The sequence below is a fragment of the Eriocheir sinensis genome, unplaced genomic scaffold (genome assembly GCF_024679095.1).
Source record: "Eriocheir sinensis breed Jianghai 21 unplaced genomic scaffold, ASM2467909v1 Scaffold7, whole genome shotgun sequence".
Lineage (NCBI taxonomy): Eukaryota > Metazoa > Arthropoda > Malacostraca > Decapoda > Varunidae > Eriocheir > Eriocheir sinensis.
Genome location: NW_026112053.1, coordinates 812775 through 836716, shown reverse-complemented (window position 1 = coordinate 836716; position 23942 = coordinate 812775). Strand labels below are relative to the sequence as shown.

The 23942-nt window shown below is 43.0% G+C and overlaps 1 protein-coding gene across 2 annotated transcripts in view; it reads left to right on the top strand.

Moving 5' to 3' along the window:
* Positions 1 to 242: 242 nt before the first annotated feature.
* The window catches only part of LOC126993939 (angiopoietin-1 receptor-like), a 46413-nt gene continuing 22713 nt past the window's right edge, over positions 243 to 23942 (top strand). The window contains exons 1-12 of one of the 2 annotated variants that reach the window (XM_050853169.1): positions 243 to 408; positions 4440 to 4515; positions 4915 to 4987; positions 12104 to 12246; positions 12400 to 12449; positions 12800 to 12937; positions 15205 to 15333; positions 17544 to 17804; positions 18444 to 18575; positions 18724 to 18915; positions 21461 to 21586; positions 22843 to 22946. In XM_050853169.1, coding sequence (XP_050709126.1) covers positions 351 to 408; positions 4440 to 4515; positions 4915 to 4987; positions 12104 to 12246; positions 12400 to 12449; positions 12800 to 12937; positions 15205 to 15333; positions 17544 to 17804; positions 18444 to 18575; positions 18724 to 18915; positions 21461 to 21586; positions 22843 to 22946 — 1482 coding nt within the window. In that variant the 5' untranslated portion in view covers positions 243 to 350. The remainder of the gene's footprint in view (positions 409 to 4439; positions 4516 to 4914; positions 4988 to 12103; positions 12247 to 12399; positions 12450 to 12799; positions 12938 to 15204; positions 15334 to 17543; positions 17805 to 18443; positions 18576 to 18723; positions 18916 to 21460; positions 21587 to 22842; positions 22947 to 23942) is intronic. The other variant, XM_050853168.1, reaches the window with a different exon arrangement.

The window sequence follows — 23942 nt, the reverse complement described above, 5'->3', positions numbered from 1 at the left end:
GAGAGAGAGAGACCCTGAGAGGGAGAGAGAGGGGGGGCAAGAGCAACCCACTCTGTGACGTCTAGCCTCTAGCCCTGCCCCTCATCATAAAAGTGTGTGCGTGTGCGACCCTGTATTCTCTCAGCCCTGCTAAGAGAGAGAGAGAATCGTTTCGTTTCCGTTTGTGTTGACGTTGCTCTCTCTCTCTCTCTCTCTCTCTCTCTCTCTCTCTCTCTCTCTCCTCATTAGGTCATGGGTACCATTTCCTCTGAAGCTTAATTTATCAGCTCTTTCTTAGGAGTCTTGCTGTAGTGTTTGTGGAGCTGTCGTTACGTCTGCATGTTGAGTTGTCTGTGGTGGTGAAGGTGGTGATGGCGGTGATGAGGATAGTGGTGGTGGTGGTGGCCTGTTTGACTTTGCTGGTGCAGGGTAAGTGTGTGTGTGTGTGTGTGTGTGTGTGTGTGTGTGTGTGTGTGTGTGTGTGTGTGTAAGTTTATTACCATGAACATAAATATATTTATATTTATAAACATTCACTTTACAAAATGTATCTTTGTCAAAGTCGGTCTTGCCAAAACTCCCCGACAGACCTAACCTTAGTTACTGTTTATCTGCTGTGATACAGAAGGCAATACACTAAATTTACAAATTACGCAATAAAAGCAATTATATATATATATATATATATATATATATATATATATATATATATATATATATATATATATATATATATATATATATATGCAAATTAACCAAGCAACAAATAGTGTAATAAAATATAGTCTCTGCATTGTGAAGAGCAAATACATTTTTTGTTTCTTCTGAAGGAAAAAATGCTGGCAGTATTGATACAATTATTCCATAATTGGGGCCAGAACACAGAACACTATTTCTGAAAAGAGTTGTCCGGAAATTTCGACAAACAATATCAACGTTATTACCTCTTGTTCTGTAAGTGGAATCTATTATTTGAAAACTGTTTCCTTCAGAGTTTTTAATGTTTTCGAAGACTACAAAAGAAAATATTTATGTTGATAATACTAATGCTGTCGAACCAAATTTACACCCCAAAAAATGTACCTTAAAATTTTGTTTAGTGCTACATATAATTTATTCAAAAAGGAAGGCCCAGTACAAGCCCAAACTGAAACACAATAAGCAAGCTGAGGATTACGCAATGTACAACATTTGCCGATCATAGACTCTGTTGTGAGGTGATCGCGAATCCTGTACATTAAGCCACATAAATAGTTCTTAGTAGCTCTAACAGTACATCATTTATCTGATAGTTCCAGATTAAGTTTTCGTCGATTTGAACACCAAGGAATTTTGTATGAGTGACACATTGAAAACTCTCACCCTCGAATAGCAGCGGAGGAAGATTATTTTTCATAGATCGGTTTTGAGAAATGCTGTCACTATAAATAGTTCAGGCAACAATGAGTTTAATTTTTTTTTATCAGTTGATTGATTGGATTTAATTTTCTAATCATATATGAATGTGAACTATGCATATCCTTATCTGCTAATAACAGATTAGTATCATCAACATATTTGGTAGATTTGAATTTAGGCCTAGTATTGACAGAGACACGCCAGTCCTCGTCGACAGACCGACTTGGTCGGCTAGATTTCGATCGCCGATAGAGTCGGTCTGTCGGCTCCCTGCTACGGGCCGCATTTGGCAAAGGCCCGTGCTCCCTCGTGCAAGAGGGAGCAATCTCCCCCCCCCCCCCCCAGTATTGAATATGTCATTAATGCATTTAAGAAAATGCAGTGGTCCTAAAATTGATTCCGGTGGTACACCTTTCAGCATTTATTATAGAACATAATAGATTTATCACATTTCACAAATTGCGACTTGTTGATGATATAACTTTCAAATAGTTGCAATGCTACACCCCTAAACCCTTTCGGTCTTAATTTATTAATCAATATGCGGTAATTCAATGAGCCAAAAGTTTTGACAGATCAACAAATACCCCGGCTAAAATTGCTTTCTCACTAGGTACTCGTAAATGAGATTGGTAAATTGCAACCATGCAGACTCAGCAGAACTGTTTGTCCGCAAAACCTTGTTGGTATTCAGGGAGCAGATAGTTTCTTTGCAAGTAATTTATCAAACGCATGGAAATTACGTTTTCATATATTTTACTAAATGCTGGAAAAATGGAAATTGATCGATAAGTATTACCTCTGCTCCTCGAATTATATATAGGCATAACTTAAGCATTTTTTTCATTCTCTGGATAAATAGCAGTCTTTAATGTGAGGCTTCATATAATGAGCGAGTGGAGCACATGACAAGGTGAATGTGCACTTTGGTGATATATCGTCATAACCATGCAGGGGTCTCTGCTTGAGGGCGCGTGAATGGTTTTCAGTTTCCTTATAACTTGATGGAGGTCTTCAAGAGCTAGACGTGGCCATCATCATGTGTCTGCCTTATTTTATTATCAGTTTGCAAAAAGTGATCATTCAGTTTACTTAGAATATCAGGACGGAAAGGTTGTAACTTAGTTTCATGTTTATTTATTTACTTATTTATCATGTTCCTCCGAGTATTGAATTAACAGATTGCCAGTGCAATTTAGGGTTTCCTTGGTTACCTTTTGATAGGTTTTATTATAATGATTTTTTTGGAGTCGGTATTTTTCTCCAAATGTTAAAAGCTTTTTATTACAGTCTCTGTAATCTGTTAGTGTGTGTGTGTGTGTGTGTGTGTGTGTGTGTGCGCGCTTTTATACGCGCGAACACACACACACACACATACACACACACACCACTCCGTGGCGCAACTGGTAGAGCGCTGCGCTGCCAGGCTTCAAGGTCTGACAGGGTGGCGGTTCGAGCCCGCTCAGGCCGGATTCTTTCTGTTGACTAAGAGTCGTTACAGTTTCCCCTTGAGCAAGGGGGATGGGGTGAGTGGTGTGTTTGGTCCTGGCAATACCCAGAGATCGACGATAAAGAGCATTTGCTCATGTCGGGAAGGTACCTGCTGGCGATTACGAGTCCAACACGTGATCAGGCCGTGGTGAATTACACACACACACACACACACATGCTAAGCGTCCGTTCTAGATAAATTTAAAAGACACCGGCGACGGTCTCCTCTCGTTCGACTCCAACCGACAGACGGGGGGAGAGAGAGAGAGAGAGAATCAGCGGGTAAGGTATCTAGAGCCTTTATAAAAAGTTATAAAGTAATTAAGTGGTAACAAAAATAAGTGTCAATTTAGTTTCCCCGGCAAAACAGTGTTTCCGCCGTGCCTTGTTGGCGAGGCGGCCTGTGGGTATCACGCATGAAAGTGTTCACGCGAGATGAGAGATGACTGTTTATGTTCCCATGGCCGCGCCGAGGCAGAAACGGTACTGGTGGAGCGTCAAGCCTCCTCTACTTATTCATCTGTCTATACCAATCGGCAGACTAGAGCCTAAATAAGCGGCTATGAGACGAGACCAACCCTTTGCCTCACCGCTCGGCTCTCACCCCCTTACGCAATAAAGAAAATATTCCACATCTCATTATAACACGCCCACACTCCATCATACTTTGACTGACACTGAGCATGTTCAAACCTTAAAGAATGGCCAGGTGTAAGATGGCACACTCATCAGATTTAATTAGCAAAGTTTTTATGTATATTGTAATATCAAAGAGAAGCCAGGGTAAAAGTAACGAAATGATGTTAATCAAATGTGAATCTACGTAATACGTAACTAAAGTTGATATGGAAATGGAAGCATGACATGGACACAAGTGTCAACGTGTTCCGGTGTTGGGTTTGGGAAGTGTACAAACCACTTGAAGGTTCCCCATATTGCGCCCCGTTATTGTCCTTAGCTGTAAATGATGCACAATGTGTGGAAGATGATATTACTACTACAGTACCCTGTGACTTCACTCCACGTGTCGGCTTACTCAGAATGGCGATGACACTGTATGCAAATATAGTGATGTGATACACGTGGTAGTGAACAGCCACCGTAGAGTTTTGCTGAGAATAAATGATAACAGCCAGATATTAGTGGCTAAAACTCAAGGGACGAACACCAGCTGGTGGTCCATCTTTCAAGTACAGGTACGCCTTAATATCAGAACTAGATTTGTATAAAGTAAAACCCAATTTCATCACTGCCATTCAGACAAGGGCAAGCCATCGCTGGGTCTGATCTCGCCCCGCCGTGTGTGACGCTGGACGCCCATCAGAAGGCTTACGTGATATTACTATATTATAGTGTACCGTACGCCTGGGAAAGTCTTTCATAAAAATTCGTGTACATAGGCTGTACGAAAGACTACATGTATGGCGCATTGGATTTTACAACATTCTCCGGTTTCCCTCTGATATTAAACCCTTGTTGCCAGAGTCGATATGGGCACACGATGTAATGAAGCCTTTATGGCACTTATCCTGTCATTCATCTCATTTCATCTTTCACTGTCTCCTTTTCAGTCACTGAGGGCAACAACCCATCCTGCTATAAGTTCGCCCAGTTGAAGCTTCATGATGGAGAATCAAAGAATTATTCGTAAGTCTGTCTCACGCCCTGCTTGTATCAGAAAAAATCTCCACTTAGTATTACTGGGGAGAGGACAGGTAGGGTGCACACCTAGGTACTCTGTTGCTGTTTACTAAGTTCAGTTACACTCATTTATATAAACCTATTTTGTCCACAAAGGAAAAAGTTGTTACAGTGCAAGCTTCGATGTCCTGTCTGTATGTTTACGTCGTGATCCAGATCCACTAACATCTCTAGATTCCTTTCTTTCGAGACACAAGAAATAAGATATTTGTTTGAGTGCAAAGTCTGTCTATTGCTGTCAGTCCTGCTCATCAACATTCACGGCTATTAAAATTAGACCTGACTGACGGCTGGAAGCAGAGAGGGGACGAGGAGAGATAAATTTCTTGCCTCCTTTTCTTTCAGATGCCCCGAAGAGGAATGTTCGGTAAGGAACGAAAGGAGTGGAAAAGTTACTGGAACAGGAAACTATTTTGGGGTAAGTAATCGGTGCTACATGTACTTTAGTATGCGGTCTACCCTGCCCTTTCTACTTTAGCGTGCGGTCTACCACAATATTTACAATTCAGCGTGCAGTCTACCTCACTACAGGAACCTTACACTGCAGGATAATGAAAACTAGCTGAATAGTGCTGATTAAAGGTTTTATTATTATATGATACCAATGAAAATCATCAAAACTTAACTATGAAAAATGCTAAATAGCCTATCAAAGTTAAAAATACATAATCATACAACAATGCTAAACAGTACGTTAAATAAAAAATAATCAGAGCCTCTATCGGTACACACGTTGAATATCATTTAGAAATGTCACGAACATATCAGCGGCGTCTTTTCCGAGTATTTTCCAACAGATATGATCAAGGTGTGACTGAAAGAGCTCACTACTGACTCCGCTCATTCTCTTTAAAATCTGTTTTGGCATCGTTTGTTTTGGCAGGAGGATAATGATGTAGGTGTTAGTTAATTATCCTTTGATATAGACCGGTCAGGAGCACTCATGTAACCTTAAGTAATGACCTGACTGTGAACCATTCATTAATTATGCTTCTCACATTTTTTCCTTTCCACTCGTTTATCCTGCTCCAACCTCTCTCTCTTTCCTTACACACTCTCCCACCCCTCCAGTCCACTTCAGTTAACCACTCCTTCCTCCCACTTCCTTCCACTCCTTCCTGTCTCCCACACCATCCTTGCATTCTTTCCTCCCACCCCCATCTTTTCACTCTTCATTCCTCTCAACCCTGCCACTCCGAATTCCAACCACTTGCTTCCACTCCTTCCTCTCTCCCACCCCATCCTTGCATTCTTTCCTCCCACCCCATCCTTGCATTCTTTCCTCCCACCCCATCCTTGCATTCTTTCCTCCCACCCCATCCTTGCACTCTTTCCTCCCACCCCATCCTTGCATTCTTTCCTCCCACCCCATCCTTGCACTCTTTCCTCCCACCCCATCCTTTTACTCTTCATCCCACTCAACCCTGCCACTCCGTCTTCCCACCACTCCCTTTCACTCAATCCTCTCTCCCACCCCATCCTTCTACTCTCATCCCACTCAACCTTGCCACTCCGTCTTCCTACCACTCCCTCCTCCAACGTCTCCCAGTTCTTCCTCACCCCAACCTTTGATTACTCTTTATTCCCTTTTTAATTACTATTCCTTCAGTTTAGGAATATATGTACTGCTTCCATTTCTCCTCTTTTCACCCATTCCTTCCTCCTTCACCCACCCAGGACTCAGGCCCTGTTCACACGAGGCGTTTTCTGCCGCGGCGTTAAAACATGCGAGAACGTTCACACCAAGATCAACAGAATATTATACCAGGTCTTCCCACGCGCAGATAATGACGTCAGCAGCAGTATGATAGAGGGAGCAGGGGGAGAATAACAGAGGAAACGAGATATTTCATGGTATACTGAAACATTTTCAGTTTTCTTGTGTGTGTGTGTGTGTGTGTGTGTGTGTGTGTGTGTGTGTGAGTGTAATTCACCACGGCATCAGCACGTGTTGGACTCGTAATCAGGTACCCTCCCGACGTGAGCAAATGCTCTTTATCGTCGATCTATGGGTACTGCCAGGACCTCACACACCACACACCCCATCCCCCTTTGCTCAAGGGGGACAGTAACCACTCTTAGTCAGCGAAAGAATCCGGCCTGAGCGGGCTCGAACCGCCGCCGTGTCAGACCGTGAAGCCTGACAGCGCAGCGCTCTAACCACTTGCGCCACGGCACACACAACGTGTGTGTGTGTGTGTGTGTGTGTGTGTGTGTGTAATGAACCTTCTTATCCAAGTATTTCTGGACATATTCTTACCCGCCGCAATCATCCTCTGTTGAACGGTTCTCCTGTCCACCCTCTGTAACAACCACTTCTACGCAGTCTTTTCTTACCCATGCCCATTAATTGTGTGACTGCCTCAGTACCTTAATCCTAAATGCTAAAGTCACCCATCGAAATCAAAGAAAATGGATCACACGAGATCGTCTACACCTGCGGTCAGGTTTAGACTGGTGGGGTGACTTCACTGCGCAGAAGAGGAGAATTTTGGTGCGAGGTTGAGAAGACTTGCTGGTATATTCTGTGACTGCCTCCATGTTGAGTCCCCCCCTCTCTCTCTCTCTCTCTCTCTCTCTCTCTCTCTCTCTCTCTCTCTCTCTCTCTCTCTCTCTCTCTCTCTCTCTCTCTCATATCAGTCAGCGCCTTGCCCTCACCCCGAGAGGTCAAACCGCACGCGCTCCCACTTCCGTGACCTCTCGCTTGCGATTCCACCCTCGTGTGCTGTACTGAACTGTACTGTAGATCTTGCTGTGCTGTGTGCCGTGTGCTATTTCGCGTCGTGCTGCGTACTGCTTATTGTCAACCGAGTTAGCTGCCCGCAGAGGTGTGCTGTTTGCTGTGCGACCACGTGCTTCATTGGACAGGATTAAGTGTTGCCCTTATTTTTACTACCTCTCTCCGCCTGTATCTACCCTCTCGCAGTAGCGCCCTGTAAAACATATATACACCTATACACAAAACACAGTGTTACACTCTTTCCGCCAATTCTTTATATATTTCCAGATTCCACTCCGACGCCACTTCCTACGCAGGTGTTCAGACCTACCTGACCTGACTTGACCAGATTATTCCCCAGAGACCAGTAATCCTCCCTCCCTCGCGTTACGCTCCTCCTCTTCTCTCGCCTCCCTCTCCATTGCCCCTCCCCTCTCTCTCTCTCTCATTACTACCCCCACTTGCCCTCTCTGTCTCTCCTTCCTCACTCCCTATCTCGTTCCCACCCTCTCTCTCTCCCCCCCTTTCCTTCGCCCTCTTCCTCCCTCCATCCCTATCTCCCTCCTACGCCTTCCCATCTCTCTCTCTCTCTCTCTCTCTCTCTCTCTCTCTCTCTCTCTCTCTCTCTCTCTCTCTCTCTCTCTCTCTCTCTCTCTCTCTCTCTCTCTCTCTCTCTCTCTCTCACTTATTCTCGCTTATTCACGCACGCGTCCCTCTGCCCTACGAAAAAGAAAAAGCAAAGCAAATATATAGATACCTCCTCCTTACCAAGATGGCGCTCAAGAAATGTTCGACTTGCACAGGAAACTTCTCTGGTCATTTCTTCTCAGGACGATCGACCGTCTGCAAGATCTGCCTGTTGACTCAGCAGATGGAAACGAGACTCCTTCAACAGGACGAAAGGCTGACGGCTGGCGAGAAGAAGATCACCGAACTAACAAGTACTGTTGATACCTTGCAGGAGTTTATCCAGGCCAACATCGTCGCCCCTCCTGCAATTGACGCCTCATCACCCTCCTCACCTGCACTCGATGCCCAGCCACCTTCCGAAGAAGGCACGTCACAGGGAACCGGTAGAGCTGACGCTGAATGCTTCACCCCCGTGAGAGGAGGAGCCAGACCCGCCCCTAGAGCCATTTATCCTCCTCATTGCTACAACAGATTTGCCATACTGGAGGAGGAGGACGAGGAACAGAGCACCTTCTTGGTCGGTGACTCTATGATTCGCCATCAGGTGGTTGAATTCTGTGGCAGAGTCCCCCGTCGTAGGCGTAACTACTGTTATCCTGGAGCTGGTGTTGACGACATAAAAGCTGCAATGGAATAGGTCTCCGCTGTGGCCTCTAATGACTCACTCTTTGTTCTCCACACAGGTACAAACGACGTCACCACGACCGGTCTGAGGAACTGCTGGACAAGTACCGTAGGCTCATCCAGCAGTATAAGACTAAATCCCCTAATATTTTGATTTCAGGAATTCTACCACGGACATGGGATGAGGGCGACTTCTACAGTAAGGCCTTCAGCCTCAACAACCGCCTGCAGACTCTCTGCGGAGAGCTTGACGTCGAATTCTTTAACGCCTGGAACGATTTCTACGGCCAGAGTAGACTTTTCCAAAGGGACGGCATACACCTGTCCCCCATCGGGGCAGCCAGATTTGGAAGGCTCCTCAACAACGCCGTACGTAACGCCCGAACAACAAAAAACGACTCTCAGCCACGTCCTTCCATCCCGCCCGTGTAAATAGACACCTCACACCGCAACAGACTCGTAACATTGAACCCTCCAGTACCTCTATTACCAAGCTTCAAGATAACCTAAGAGTCCTTAGTTTCAATGCGCGTAGCCTAAGAAACAAATTTGATGAACTGCGATGTCTTGCTCTGACAGAAAACTTTGACATAATTGCCATAACCGAAACATTTATCGACACCACTAATATTGATTTAAGTTCCGAATATAACATAGATGGCTACAGATTCTTCAACAATGATCGTGTAAACCGTAGAGGGGGTGGTGTCGCCCTTTTTGTCAAAAGCTACTTGCAACCTACTGACAAAACACCAAGAAACAGTAACGTTGAACACTTGTGCGTGCGAGTAAACATTGCAAAAGTCAATTTAAATATATCTGTCACTTACAGGCCTCCGGGGCAATCACTTGATGGCGATCTTGAAATGTACAGCGTCTTAAGGCAGTCACTTAATAACAGCGACTCACTGATACTAGGAGACTTTAACCTCCCCCATATCGACTGGGCGACACTGTCGGGTACAGAAGGTGAGTCCCATAGAATGATCAATTTCTAGAGGAAAATTATCTAAGCCAAATGGTTTCTGAACCAACTCGACAAAATAACATACTTGACCTTGTTATAGCGACCCAAGATAACCTAGTCAGTAATGTCACGGTAGGAGAACACCTCGGTTCCTGCGATCATAAACTAGTGCGCGTTGACATTAGAGCTCAAACATCGGTGACTGAAAATAAAGTTAAGGTGCCCAATTTCAAAAGAGCCAACTTCGTAGAAATCCGACGAAAACTAATAGATATGCAACTATCAGATGACGGCAATGCAGAGGACGCCTGGCTAAACTTTAAACATCACGGACTCCCTCAGCAGGACACATTTGGCCCCTTGTGCGAAGCGAATTAACACTAATAAAAGTCCACCTTGGTTTAATAGCGAAATTAAACACTCAGTCAAGGAGAAAATTGTCTTACAGGTTAAAGAAACACCAAAGCACGCCCGAAAACATTAGACTTTACAATGATGCAAGGCGACGAGTAAAAGATTAGTGCATCAGGCAAAGCGTAGATATGAAGTAAATATTGCAGCCAACTGTAAAATAATCCGAAATCCTTCTTCAGTTACATAAACAACAGAAAGGCGATCAGAAGTGGAATTGGACCTTTAATAAACAGCGACGGTGCACTAGTGACTGACAGCCAACACGTTGCAAACCTATTAAATAATTACTTTTCCTCGGTGTTTAATAATAACAGTCCTCCCACCACCACCACCAACACCAGTACTAATGTAAATCCCGAGCATGCATTGTCTAACTTTGAAATAAAACCCGATGAAGTCCTTAAAGCCCTCAAATCACTTAAAACAAATAAAAGTCCTGGACCTGATAAAGTATATCCAACTCTGCTGAAAGAAACAAAGAGCGAAATACTCTCCTCCCTCACAACCGTATTCAATATGTCCTTGCGACAAGGCATTGTCCCTTCAGATTGGAAAAAGGCTAACGTGACACCGATTTTAAGAAAGGAGACAAAAAGTACCAGGTAATTACAGGCCCATTAGTCTAACTTCGGTTGTAGGTAAGCTACTTGAGGGCATAATTAGAGACAAAATTGTGAGTTACCTTGAAAGCCACTCATTAATTGGGGACTCACAACATGGCTTCCGAAATAAAAGATCCTGCCTATCAAATCTATTAACCTTTTATAACGACCTCTTCACTGTTTATGACGTAACCAAATCACTGGACGTAGTCTATCTTGATTTCAGAAAGCGTTTGATAAAGTCCCGCATCATAAATTACTTTACAAATTAAAACAAATAGGTATTGACGGTCAGGTAAACCAATGGATCGCGAATTGGTTGAGCAACAGACAACAAAGAGTAGTGATTGACGGATTTAACTCAGAGTGGGCGCCTGTCACTAGTGGCGTCCCTCAGGGCTCGGTTCTTGGCCCAGTGCTCTTCATTATTTACATCAACGACGTGGATGTTGGACTCAATAACCGCATTAGTAAATTTGCAGACGACACAAAGATTGGTAACTCGGTTCTCACTGACGAAGACAGGCAAAGCCTCCAAGAGGATTTGCACACAATTTCAGCTTGGTCGGATAGATGGGAGATGCCCTTTAATGTAGACAAGTGCTAGGTCCTTCAAGTTGGAACGTTCAAGTTCGATTACGAGATGCGCGGCGTTAAACTCAAAAGCGTTCAATGCGTCAAGGACTTGGGGGGTCAAAATCGCGTCAAACCTCAAATTCTCACAGCAATGCATCGATGCAGCAAATAAAGCGAGCAAAATGTTGGGATTCATTAAAATAAACTTTTTATTCAAGAATAAAGATGTAATACTCCCGCTCTACAACAGTTTAGTCAGACCCCACTTGGAATATGCGGTACAGTTTTGGTCTCCCCACCATGCAAAGGATATTGCTAAATTAGAAGGTGTTCAGCGTCGGGCAACGAAAATTATCCCTTCCATGCGCAACAAATCCTACGAAGAAAGGCTTTCTACCCTTAACATGTTCTCTCTTGAGAAACGTCGCCTCCGAGGAAAACTGATCGAATGTTTTAAAATACTTAATGGTTTCACGAATGTAGACAGATCAACATTGTTTATGATCGATGACACTTTGCGCACGAGGAACAATGGCGTAAAACTCAGATGTAGACAAGTAAATTCAGACTGCACCAAATTTTTCTTCACCAACGTTGTAGTGCGAGAATGGAATAAGCTCCCATCATCAGTGGTCCAGTGTAACACGATTGACTCCTTCAAAAATAAGCTCGACCGTCACTTCCTTCAACTTAATATCAACTAGAGTAGAAATGCAACGTTTTGGAGTCTTCTGATTAATGTAAAATCACTTAGGTTTAAGGACAGACCACCAAGTCTGGACCGTGGGGTCTGTGTGGTCTGATTTTCTATGTAAATCTATGTAAATCTCTCTCTCTCTCTCTCTCTCTCAGTGTGAATAGGACTTTAAACATTCAATTTTTTTAACTCCTTCATGATAGGTATAAAACTCTCATATTCTTTTTATCCTCCACCTCCCCCAGGAATCGGACATCTGTTTGGCTGCGTTGCATGCAGGTGTTGTTACCAGACTGGGCACCAATGTCACCATCACACGGCTCAAAGGCAGGGCTCGTGAGGTCTTCGGTACAAGCCAGAACCGTATAGTCTCCCAGACGAAGGAAAGGTAAGATCTTGTCGTGGTAGCCATTTTCCTTAGATATACGTAGTTACACGAAGGCTAAAAGGCCATTTTGTGATCAGTTCTTTATTATCAGTGATACTATATCCACTATTACTTTTCCGTGATGACTGACCTGACACAGATCTCTTTCCACAGAAATGATGGCATTGTTTTCAGAGTGCAAAATCTAGTGCAGGAGGAGCCTGGTAAGTGACGTGTGTGAAAGGTGGCTGACAGGTGAGTGGTTCATTTAACAGACTTACCTGGCCTATCCTTGCCGCCTAAACTCTGTACTAATTATAAAGGGAAATAATTCTGAACAAGACTCAGGGGATATTCAGGCAAGCGAGGTCTATCAGATGAGAGAGAGAGAGAGAGAGAGAGAGAGAGAGAGAGAGAGAGAGAGAGAGAGAGAGAGAGAGAGAGAGAGTCATCAGGTGTGGGGTGTGATTGGTCAGCAGGTATGGGGTGTGGTTGATCAGCAGGTGTGGGGTGTGGTTGATTATTTTTTTTAGCGTATGTAAATCAACATGTTCGGTCTTCGCTCAATCCACAGACACGGTGGATGAAGTGTTGATGGTTCACAATGGTGGTTCTGGGTCTGTCGTTCGCTTCACTTGTTTCTCGCAAGATCAGAAATCTACCATCTCTGCCACCAGTCTCCGAAGCTGGAACTACACAAAGATCGAGATAAGTAAGATGAACTGGAAGTGGTGGAAGTGTTACCAGTCATAACAGTAGAAGCGGTATTTTTGGGTTATTATTATTATCATTATTATCATTATTATTATCATTGCTATTATTATTATTATGATTATTATGATTATTATGATTATTATTATTAGTATTATATTGATTGTTAGTAAGTATTAATGTATGTAGTAGTAGTAGTAGTAGTAGTATTAATGGTAGTAGTAGTAGTAGTAGTAGTAGTAATAATAGGGGAATAGTAGTAGTAGTAGTAGTAGTAATAATAGGGGAATAGTAGTAGTAGTAATAGGAATAGTAGTGAAAATAAACATGGGTGGAGGTATCTTTTATGTAGTAGAAAAAAAAGTAGTAGTAGTAGTAGTAGTAGTAGTAGTAGTAGTAGTAGTAATATCTATTACTACTACTACTACAAGTAATAGTAATAGTAGTAGTAGTAATGGGAGTAGGAGTAAGAATAGTAGTAATAGTGGTAGTGATAGTAGCAGCACCATCAGTAGTTTTAGTAGTAACAGTCAGCATCAGCCAACTTCTTCATGCCGTGCAATAGGGCAAGGTGGGGTAAGTTGCCCCCCTTAAGAGAGATTACCTGTTGTTGCCACATTTTTTGCAATAGAATTTAAAAAAAAAAATTCTGTTGAAATCTTAGGCTAAGGCCTATCTGTGGTATGTATTATATGCATTCATTATGATTTACACCTTATTATAATGACAATTTAAAAAAAAAAAATAAAAGGGGCTTCTTACCCCGCATGTGGGGTAAAACGCCCACTGGGTAGGCCTTTTACCCCACTCTGGCTTACAATAATAAAACTCACAGAAACATAAGGAAAATAGTTTTTTACATTATAAAAATATAATATGTATTCCCTTATTGAAAACTATACCTATAAATCTCTCTTGATGTGAAATATAGGAACACAATCAAATTTGTGTCTCCTAATGAACAGAATGTAAAACTAAACAGTTAATTTTCTAAAAGGTATCCCCTTCTTTTAGACTAGTAATATTAGACAAGCTTCCCTTTCCTCTGAATTTTTGTAACAAAAGGAACATCTACTTTCATGAAAAATATATGAAACTAAATATTCAATTAATTTGATCAAATATGTCCTTTCTTTTGAATATTGATATCTGAAACACTTAAAAACACCAACTTCCTTATAGTATCAAACTCAAAAGTGTTCACTTATGGATGCCTTTCAAAAACTTCAACAAATTCTATTTATAGCAATACTGTAATGCCCAATCAGACTCGCAGTTTTGACATACGTACAGATCTAGGCCTACTCCAGTTGTGCATTCTGCATGTGGCCAATTTCTACAACCCTGACACTGGACCCATTTTTTTTAAGGTCTGCTATTAGCAAATAGTTCCCCACACACCAAACAAGGCCATTTGCCATTTTGTTGATCATGCGGTAAAAGGCCCACATGTGGGGTAAAAGGCCTCCCTGTGGGCACCTTACCCCAAAGGCACAGGGGGCCTCTTACCCTGGCAACTCATATACACACAAAATGTCACCATCTTTCCTACAAGTAAGTAGACAGAGTATAATCACATGCAATATGGTCTAGACATCTTAGAGCAACTATCCATAGCCATCAGGCTAACTCTACAGTTCTTTGTCGTTAATTAGGTATCATTAAAATCACTAAACTTACAAGAAATTAGTCAAAAAGAAGAAATGTCCCCTTGTGGCCAGAGCAACTGTCCATTGTTGACTCCAGTAGTTCCTGTGAGCACAGAGAGTTGGCGTTGCCTACTTGATCATGTGACTGCTTGAGAAAAGAAAGAAAGAAAGACAAAACCAAGGGGGGCCCTTTCACCCCAGGGGGGCATCTTACCCCACCTTACCCTACCACTCGGGCCGTGTTTGTTTTCTAGGTTTAACGTTATTGTGTTTTGAACAAGTTTATTCACTAATCTTGATGGTCTAATTATCATATCAATAATTGGGCCCAAAAATAAGTCTTAAGTCACCTGTACTACCACCATTTCAGTTCATGCATTCCATTGTTAGTCACGTAGTAATGCCATAAAATTCATCCTTGAAATCAGTGTTCCAGTTTTCATTGAAGCTAGAGGCAAGTTTCCGACATTACTATTCCTGAAGACCAAGTTTGTAATCCATGTTCATGTCAAGGTCATTGGTGTTGCTTCAATCCACCTTTACATACCAGCAGGTGTCTAGCTGTATTTGTTATAGCCATGCACCCACCATGGTCTAACTGGCACTATAATTCACCTAGACAACAGCTCAGGCGACGGCTCTCCCAAACTGGTGTTCGACTTCAACAAAGAGAGCAACGTTAATGCCGTGCGTCTCCTGGGCAGCCGAAGAGACAAGGACGTGCTGGCAGTGGTGCAATACCCTGAAGGTGTGTGTGTGTGTGTGTGTGTGTGTGTGTGTGTGTGTGTGTGTGTGTGTGTGTGTGTACCTAGTTGTATTTCCATATTTGTGGTAGTGTATATTTCTTAATTATCCTTAATATCCTGTTCCCCCAGGGCCTTCCTTACATCCAGCAGTTAAATAAACTTTCTGTACTTTCAGTTTTCTCGTGTGTATGGTGTGTGTGTGTGGGGGGGGGGCGTACGTGTGTGTTTCCTTTCCTTAAACCCTCACACACACTTCCTTAGCCCTTTACCTCTTCACTCTTACTCTCTCCTCCTCCTCCTCCTCCTCCTCCTTCTCCTAGCTCTTTGCCTCATTTTCACTCTTATTCTCCTCCTCCTCCTGCTCCTCCTTCTCCTAGCTCTTTGCCTCATTTTCACTCTTATTCTCTCCTCCTCCTCCTCCTCCTCCTACTTCGCCGCGCTCTGTGCCTCATTTTCACTCTTATTCTCTCCTCCTCCTCCTCCTCCTCCTCCTCCTTCTCCTAGCTCTTTGCCTCATTTTCACTCTTACTCTCTCCTCCTCCTCCTCCTCCTCCTCCTTCTCCTAGCTCTTTGCCTCATTTTCACTCTTATTCTCTCCTCCTCCTCCTCCTCCTTCTCCTAGCTCTTTGCCTCATTTTCACTCTTACTCTCTCCTCCTCCTCCTCCTCCTCCTCCTTCTCCTAGCTCTTTGCCTCATTTTCACTCTTATTCTCTCCTCCTCCTCCTCCTCCTCCTCCTCCTTCTCCTAGCTCTTTGCCTCATTTTCACTCTTATTCTCTCCTCCTCCTCCTCCTCCTCCTCCTCCTCCTCCTAAAATTATGCAGCCTTGTTATAAGCCAGTAGGTTTGCCGTCTCCTGCTCTTCCATGTCTCCATCTTTCTTTTCACTCTTTATTCTCTAACATTTTCCTCTTTCTTTCTTTCTTCTGCTTCTTTTTCTTCACTTCCTCCACTTCTGCAATGCGTTCAATGTATTTTTGATGCGAAAATTGACCACTATTTGAAGTTCAAGAAGCAGTGAACAATAAAAAAGATTCCAGCGTACAGGGCAACTTACAGAACTTGAATTTTATTATTACAGATCAGTAGAGGTACTTACAAATATGTTGGAGAAGCTTGTTCGTATTGTGAGTGGAAAGTACGAGCGCTTGTGTGCCTCAGTGTTGGTATGGTATATTTGGTAATTCTGCTTGTGCTGCAACTATGTTATTTTTTCTATCCAGCGTAACTATACATGTGCATGAATGTATGTGATTGATTGTGATTATGTACATAAGTGTAGAGCTGCGTGCTTGTGTGTATTTTTTTTTACAGGCAAGGAAGCAACTCAAGGGCAACAACAAAAAAAGTAGAAAAAAAGCCCGCTAATCACTGCTCCTAAAAAAGATAGAAGTAAAGAGTGGCCAATAGAGAGGTCAATTTCGGGTGGAGAGGTGTTTTGATATATATGTACTCTCCTCTTGAAAGAGTTCAAGTCATAGGCAGGAGGAAATACAGACGAAGGAAGGCTGTTTCCAGAGTTTACCGGTGAAGGGGATGAAGGAATGAAGATGCTGGTTAGCTATATATGAATATGAAGGAAATATGTATATGTATGTGTGTATATGAAGGAAACCTATGTTTATTGTTGTCTGATGTGTTGTGATGCCCGGCGTTGGAAAGGAATTGCGTCATAAACCTAGAGGTCAAAGCACAAAGAAACTGATGTAAATGGGAGAAGGGAAGCCGTGTATGGCCACGAGACGCGCAGAAACTCCAAGAGGTCTTCAGCCACGGGGTTCCCCTTAGTTTGATGCTAGTGTCCGCCTCCCGTCTTGAGGCCCCGTGTTCAAATCCCGGGTGGTATGTTGAGAAAGAGATTTACGTCGATATTATAAGACAATTTCGCTTCTCACATCAGCTATTTCTAAAGGTCAAAGAGGGGGTCAGTCGGGTTCTAATGAGTGTTTCTTTAGGTTCACGCGGTACAGAGGAAGGGTCAAACTACCACCAGGGTCATAAAACTACTCCAGAAAATGCCCCAAACTCCTATGAAAGCCTTGTCAAATAGGTTTTCTTGGGCCACGAAATGTCTTATAATACGACCTTAAATTAGTCTCCCGAATATGTCAGTTATTAGCATGCTTCGAAGAGTGGAATTCCCCTCCTCTCCCCTACAAGAGTCTTAGGTGTGTGACGTGGTGTATGTAACTGTATTCTCTCCCCATCCTCAGCCCAGTACCAGTCGTGGGTAGCCACCTTGAGAGTCAGCTTGGGAGACAAAATTTCTCTCGCCCTGATGAAAAGAGAACCAACTGAACTATCACCTGTCGACGTCCTGTTCCAGCGACTCCCTGATACAAATTGGGTCCCGGGTAGTCTTCCACTCTCCATCAAATCTGCCAGTTCCTCTAATGCAGGAATTTACACCTTCAGAGACACATCCATCAACATAGAAGATACACATTGGGCTAACATGGACTGGATGATAAGAGGTGCGTTCCTCGGCAGGCTGATGATCCGCCTTCTTAGGAAAAGGAGTCATTTACATGTTGATTTTACTCTCCCTTTTCCATGTCTGTACACCATCCTGTCTGCCTGATTGGTTATATGAAAAATAGGACTCTCTCTCTCTCTCTCTCTCTCTCTCTCTCTCTCTCTCTCTCTCTCTCTCTCTCTCTCTCTCTCTCTCTCTCTCTCTCTCTCTCTCTCTCTCTCTCTCTCTCTCTCTCTCTCTCTCTCTCTCTCTCTCTCTCTCCAGTACCACTCTTTTAATAGATTCCACTAAACAACACCTCGCTTTAGCACAAACCCGATTTCGTACGAGTTACTTTTGTACTTATCATGTTAAAACCGACGCCCAGCTGTGACTCCGAAATATGTATTTTCATAAAACTAAATACTTTTCATTGTAGTAACATTTTGGCTCATATAATCTGCCTATAATGGATTGTTTCACTATTGAGATGAATACCATGTCACGAAATCATCAAAACATGATATAAAGAAATCGAATGAGTGCTTTAATATCATAAGTTTCACGTTAATTTTTTTTTACTTTTGAATATTATTTTATTTCTAATATTTAATTTAACATTTAACCCCATTATCTTTCCACGCCATCGTCCCAATAGGTTGCCGTAAGGATCTCTACGGCCCAAAATGTCGAGAGACATGCCCACAGTGCCTCAACGGCGGCCAGTGCCACAGCCACCTGGGGACCTGTGTGTGTGCGCCGGGCTTCATCGGGAAAACCTGCCAGTACGGTAAGGCACCACTCAGCAGGGCACAGATGACGTGTGTCCTTACCGATGTGTCCAGGGAGACGGCCCATCTGTCCTGAGAGGCATGTTAATAATTATTGTAAGCACCGCCACTACCACCGCCTTCACAAACATTTCTCGCCCGCCACAGCCTGTCCAGCGGGATGGTTCGGAAATAAGTGTCAGTTCAGCTGCAGCCAAGACTTGCGTGGCACTCAGGTGGGAGAGGAAGAGGAGCGGGAGAGAAGCTGTCGAGGACTCACCATCTGCCAGCCTTATCCGTATGGCTGTTCCTGTGCCGCAGGTTTCTCACATTATCGGCTTGGTCGGACCTGCTCAGAAGGTGTGTGTGTGTGTGTGTGTGTGTGTGTGCGTTATTATTATTATTATTATTATTATTATTATTATTATTATTATTATTATTATTATTATTATTATTATTATTATTATTGTTATCATTACTGTCATTATTATTATTATTATTATTATTATTATTATTATTATTATTATTATTATTATTATTATTATTATTATTACTCCTGACTCCTGACGCCATCTTTCTTAACAAACCTCATCACATGGCAGCGCTCACGACGCCATCTAGTGACCGGGTACTCTCTAAGCTAAATTTTGGTAGATGGCAGCACTGTATCCGGTGCTTCGGCGGGAAGGTGACCAAAATACAATCAATGCCACTCATTTGCTTGTCTAAAACAGCTGTGAGGCAATTCACCACAATATATAATTAAAAAGATGAAAATAATTTCTCATGGAAATATAATGATAAAAGAAAGCATTGCTCATTTTGCTCTATGTCTTGCAAAACAAAGCCATTCTCCTGCAAACCTGACAGTCACAAATTCTTCTCGCCATCTCTTTATAACGATGCAAAGATGAGTTTAATCAGGCTTTCTGTAATATATGCATTAACTATGCACATACATCAACTGAATCAACCTCGTCTTTTGGCGGAAATATGTTCGTGATAAATACTTATACCACTTAGTAACTCAGAAAGTCGTGTGAACAAGATGAGTCGTGTTTACAAAAGGACAAGCTTCTCTCACAAAGACGGGATGGGATCACACAGACACAGACATACTGTTTTTATGCAGTAGATGTGTGTCAATGTGATTCAGACAGATCAATCAATGGGGGCATACGCCGGGGGGACGCGTCGCCTCGCCCACCCCATGATGCCAATCCCTGGGGTCCCCCGGGCAAGTCGCAATGCAGGCCCCTTTCTCATCCCAAGTAACTCCTGGCAGGATCTATCTACTTGCTAAAGACAGGAACTCCGTGGGCATTCTCTTGGCCTCCTCCACTCAGGATTATCTCTTATAGAAGCAACCCAATGAGCAGGATCAGCTTCTGGGTAACGTGCCACTTGCCCGAATAGCCAGAGTTGGCGTTGTCGGACTATGCAGGTAATATATGTCGAATCAGTCTCACGAAGTAGTCGCTGGTTTGACACAAAGTCATTCCAGCGATATCCCATGATTCTGCGTAGACACTTATTACCAAAGGCATTAATCTGCCTCTCCAAGTCTGTTAGCCTTTTTATATTTTTTGCAAATTTATTGATTGTTTTACCCTTTCCAGTCGTTTTTTTAGCACAGTCGCTTATTAAAACATATTGCCCTTTCATTTTGCCGTCGGTTGATACCAAAAACATTTCTGTAGCCCAAGAAATAAGAGAGTTATGGCGATTCACGCCAAAACGGTTGATTTTCCAAAATTCACGGCTTAATGACAAGGGTGGGGCAAGTTTCCGGTCCATAGTGTTGGGTTCACTTTGAGTATGCCTGCATCTCATGTGTAGTAGACAGAGTGGAGTCAAAGGCTCTTCGTCTCATCAGCTCCCCCCCTCTTACTAGCATACTTCTTAAATTTCGCCGCAATGTTGCATCTCTTTCTATCTTCTATCGATACTTTCATGCTGACTGCTCTTCTGAACTTGCTAACTGCATGCCTCCCTCCGTCCCACTGCCCCGCTGCACACGACTCTCTGCTCCTGCACATCCCTATTCTATCCAAAATCCCTTATGCAGGAGTTAACCAGCGTCTTCATTCTGTTATCCTCTCGCTGGTAAACTCTGGAGTAGCCTTCCTTCGTATGTATTTCCTTCTGCCTACGACTTAAACTCATTCAAGAGGAGAGTATCAAGACACCTCTCCACCCGAAAATGATCTTTCTTTTGGCCTCTTTTTCCTTCTGCTCTTATTCGGAGCAGAATTTAGTGGGCTGTTTTATGTCTTTGTTGTCTTTGTTTTCCACTTGCTGTAAAAAAAAAAAAGTACCTTGTAGCAGTAGCGGAAGCAACACCAGCACCAGTAGAAAAAACTAGTAGTAGTAGTAGTAGTAGTAGTAGTAGTAGTAGTAGTAGTAGTAGTAGTAGTAGTAGTAGTAGTAGTAGTAGCAATAATAGTAGTAGTAGTAGTAGTAGTAGTAGTAGTAGTAGTAGTAGTAGTAGTAGTAGTAGTAGTAGTAGTAGTAGTAGTAGCAGCAATAATAGTAGTAGTAGTAGAGTAGTAGTAGTAGTAGTAGTAGTAGTAGTAGTAGTAGTAGTAGTAGTAGTAGTAGTAGTAGTAGGAGTAGTAGTAGTAGTAGTAGTAGTAGTAGTAGTAGTAGTAGTAGTAGTAGTAGTAGTAGTAGTAGGAGGAGGAGGAGGAGGAGGAGGAGGAAGAGGAAGAGGAAAAAGAGGAGGAGGAGAAGAAGGAGGAGGAGGAGGAGGTGTCACCATTGTTGTTGTTGTTGTATATTCAAGCAAGAAAATTGGAACCAGAAGTAGAGGAAATAACGACGATGGTGAAGTTACGTTGGGTGCTGAGCCTCATTGTTTAAGAGGTAAGAATACTAATCAGTGTCGGCTGTGGTGGTTTTCCAGAGTGCCGCGCTGGTCACTATGGTGCGGACTGTGAACAGAAGTGCCAAAACTGTCTCAATGATAAGTGCCACCCTGACTCGGGAACCTGCGTACGGGGTTGCCAGCGCGGGAAGGTCTGCAGGAAAGGTGCGTGCCTCTGTGTTTACCGGGTGGTGCCCAGGCAGGGGTGAGGAACAGGTGAGAAAAGTAATGCCAGCCACCAGTTTATTTTTCAGCCTCTTCCCACCTCCATAAAATATAAAAAGAAAAATAATAATAATAATAAAATAGTTTAAAGATTTGGCCTGCATGATACATACATACATACACAATAGATACATTCAAGAATAGGAGGATAAATTCACTAGGCTTACAGGAGCTGCTTTGTATAGGCCAACCGACCTCTTGCAGACTCCTTACGTTCTTTTGTTCTTGTGTTCTTATGAAGAGTCATAAAGGCCAGTGGTAAACAAACATTTCGGAGAAGACATTATGAATGACTACGTAAGTCAACAATAACTAAGCTGTAAAAGGGATAAGAGCACTCATTTTGCGCCTCCCCCCTACAACGCAATCCCGGGGATCCCTATGAACAAGTCTCCATGCAGACCTGACAGAACCCACCAACCTGCTCAGTCCACGAGCACTGTGGGCGCCCTCTTATCACACTGGATGTCTCGTACAGATATACAACCTGGTGGGCTGGGTTGACTTCTGGGTAGCGTAATATAATTATGCCCATATTTAATTTTCTGTTGTGGTCTTCTACACAAAAATGCTCTTGTGAAGCGGATGATCTGTGATGCTGCCTTGGGTGAGTATTTCTATGCCAGCCACGGGAAATGGTTTTAAAGCGAAATATAAGAGGAACGTAAAAATGCATTCACAAAAAAGTTATACGAAAAAACGAACTTAGGAAAATAATAGATCAAAAGAAAGCAAAACTTACAAATTTACAAGGTTGGTCAATCAAAAGGTAAAGAAAATGGTAAGTAGAATGGAAAAGTAGGATGTCATAGTATAGCTAAGGTAATGAAACAAAGGAAATAATGATCAAAAGAAATGATGCTAAAGGAATAAGCAGCCAGGGAGTGAAACCAAAGTGGCCAGCACACCACTCTGAGAGAGGGAGGCTGAGTATTGCATGTAACCAAGAGGATGAAGGAAGAGTGAAGTAGGTCCAAGCATAATGGTGATTTAGAAATCAGTGCTGGTGATGTGCTGCAGATAGTGAAAAGAAATGTTTTGTTTGCTTCATTGTTTGTACTATTTTATTCATGTTATCACAGACCATTTATCATTATCCAAATGAACCCATATTCATGGTTCACTATGTTTACTCTTTTGTCATATCTTTGTAAATCGGCATTCCGCTCTACCTTTCCCACTCCTCTGTTTGGCAGATATGCCCTCCCCTGATGTCAGTCTCACCCCTCTCCACCGTGGATTCTCGGCCTCTTGGAAAGCCTCCACTGACAAAGACACCTACTACTTCATTTCCCACGAGGTAAGTCGTACGTGCTCTCTCTTAAGGTTATGTACCTATATATGCATTTCATCCTTCTCTTGTGAGCATAAATTGCAAGTGAGGCTGAAGTAGCTACACACTCGGTCTCTTGTTGCAGTGCAGGCTTCTACTGATGTGTGAAACTTCAGAGAAGGTGCTCTGTGTCAAACTCAACTCTGTATTAGACCAGTGCCCCCTCCCCCCCCACCCAAGACACATTCATTGTCTTGGGGGACTTAATGCTACTACTGGCACTGGCAGAATTGGCTTTGAGTTATGTGTTAGTTCTCCATGGTTTAGGTACCAGAAATACCAGCAGCTCTCTCCTTCTGAATTTTGCAAGATCCAGGAAGTTGAGAATTGCAGGTCCTAGGTGCCAGAGACCTGAGCTGCACACAGCTTGACTTGGTGCAGAGTTCTTTGGAATTGACCTTAGGCTTATTGTTGCATCACTTAAGCTTCATGTCAGGTCAAGAAGAATCTCGAGATGTAATACTGCAGTATGATTACGTCACTGTTTCATATCGAGAGACTGAAGGACTTGACTTTTGGCCCATGAGTATTATGCAGTGACAATCTTTAATCGGCCCAATGTGCTCAAGACCGTTGAGAACTCTGTAGAACTGTGAGATACCTTCAAACGTGAAACTTCAGACTTCAAAGGCGTGCATTGGAGAGCTCCCAAGATCAAGGAGTGGTTTTGCCTTCGAGGAGACGCTGGGAAACAGTGAGAAAAGTCACAATGCCATGGGCTTGCTGGGAATTGAGACCAATATAGGGTTCTGTCGCTTAGGACTAGAGCGGAATACAAGGAGAGAGAGATGTCAGGAGTCTCGCAGAGGACTACTTACTAACTAGCGGGGGGCCTGTTGAGAGCCATTTCAACACAAATGACCTTTGACCTGCTTAAAGATTCCTGAAGAGCTCTGCTCCAAGCCTCCCTCTCAGGTGGGTCCTATATGAAGAATGGATTTTTTTTTTTTTTTTTTTTTTTTT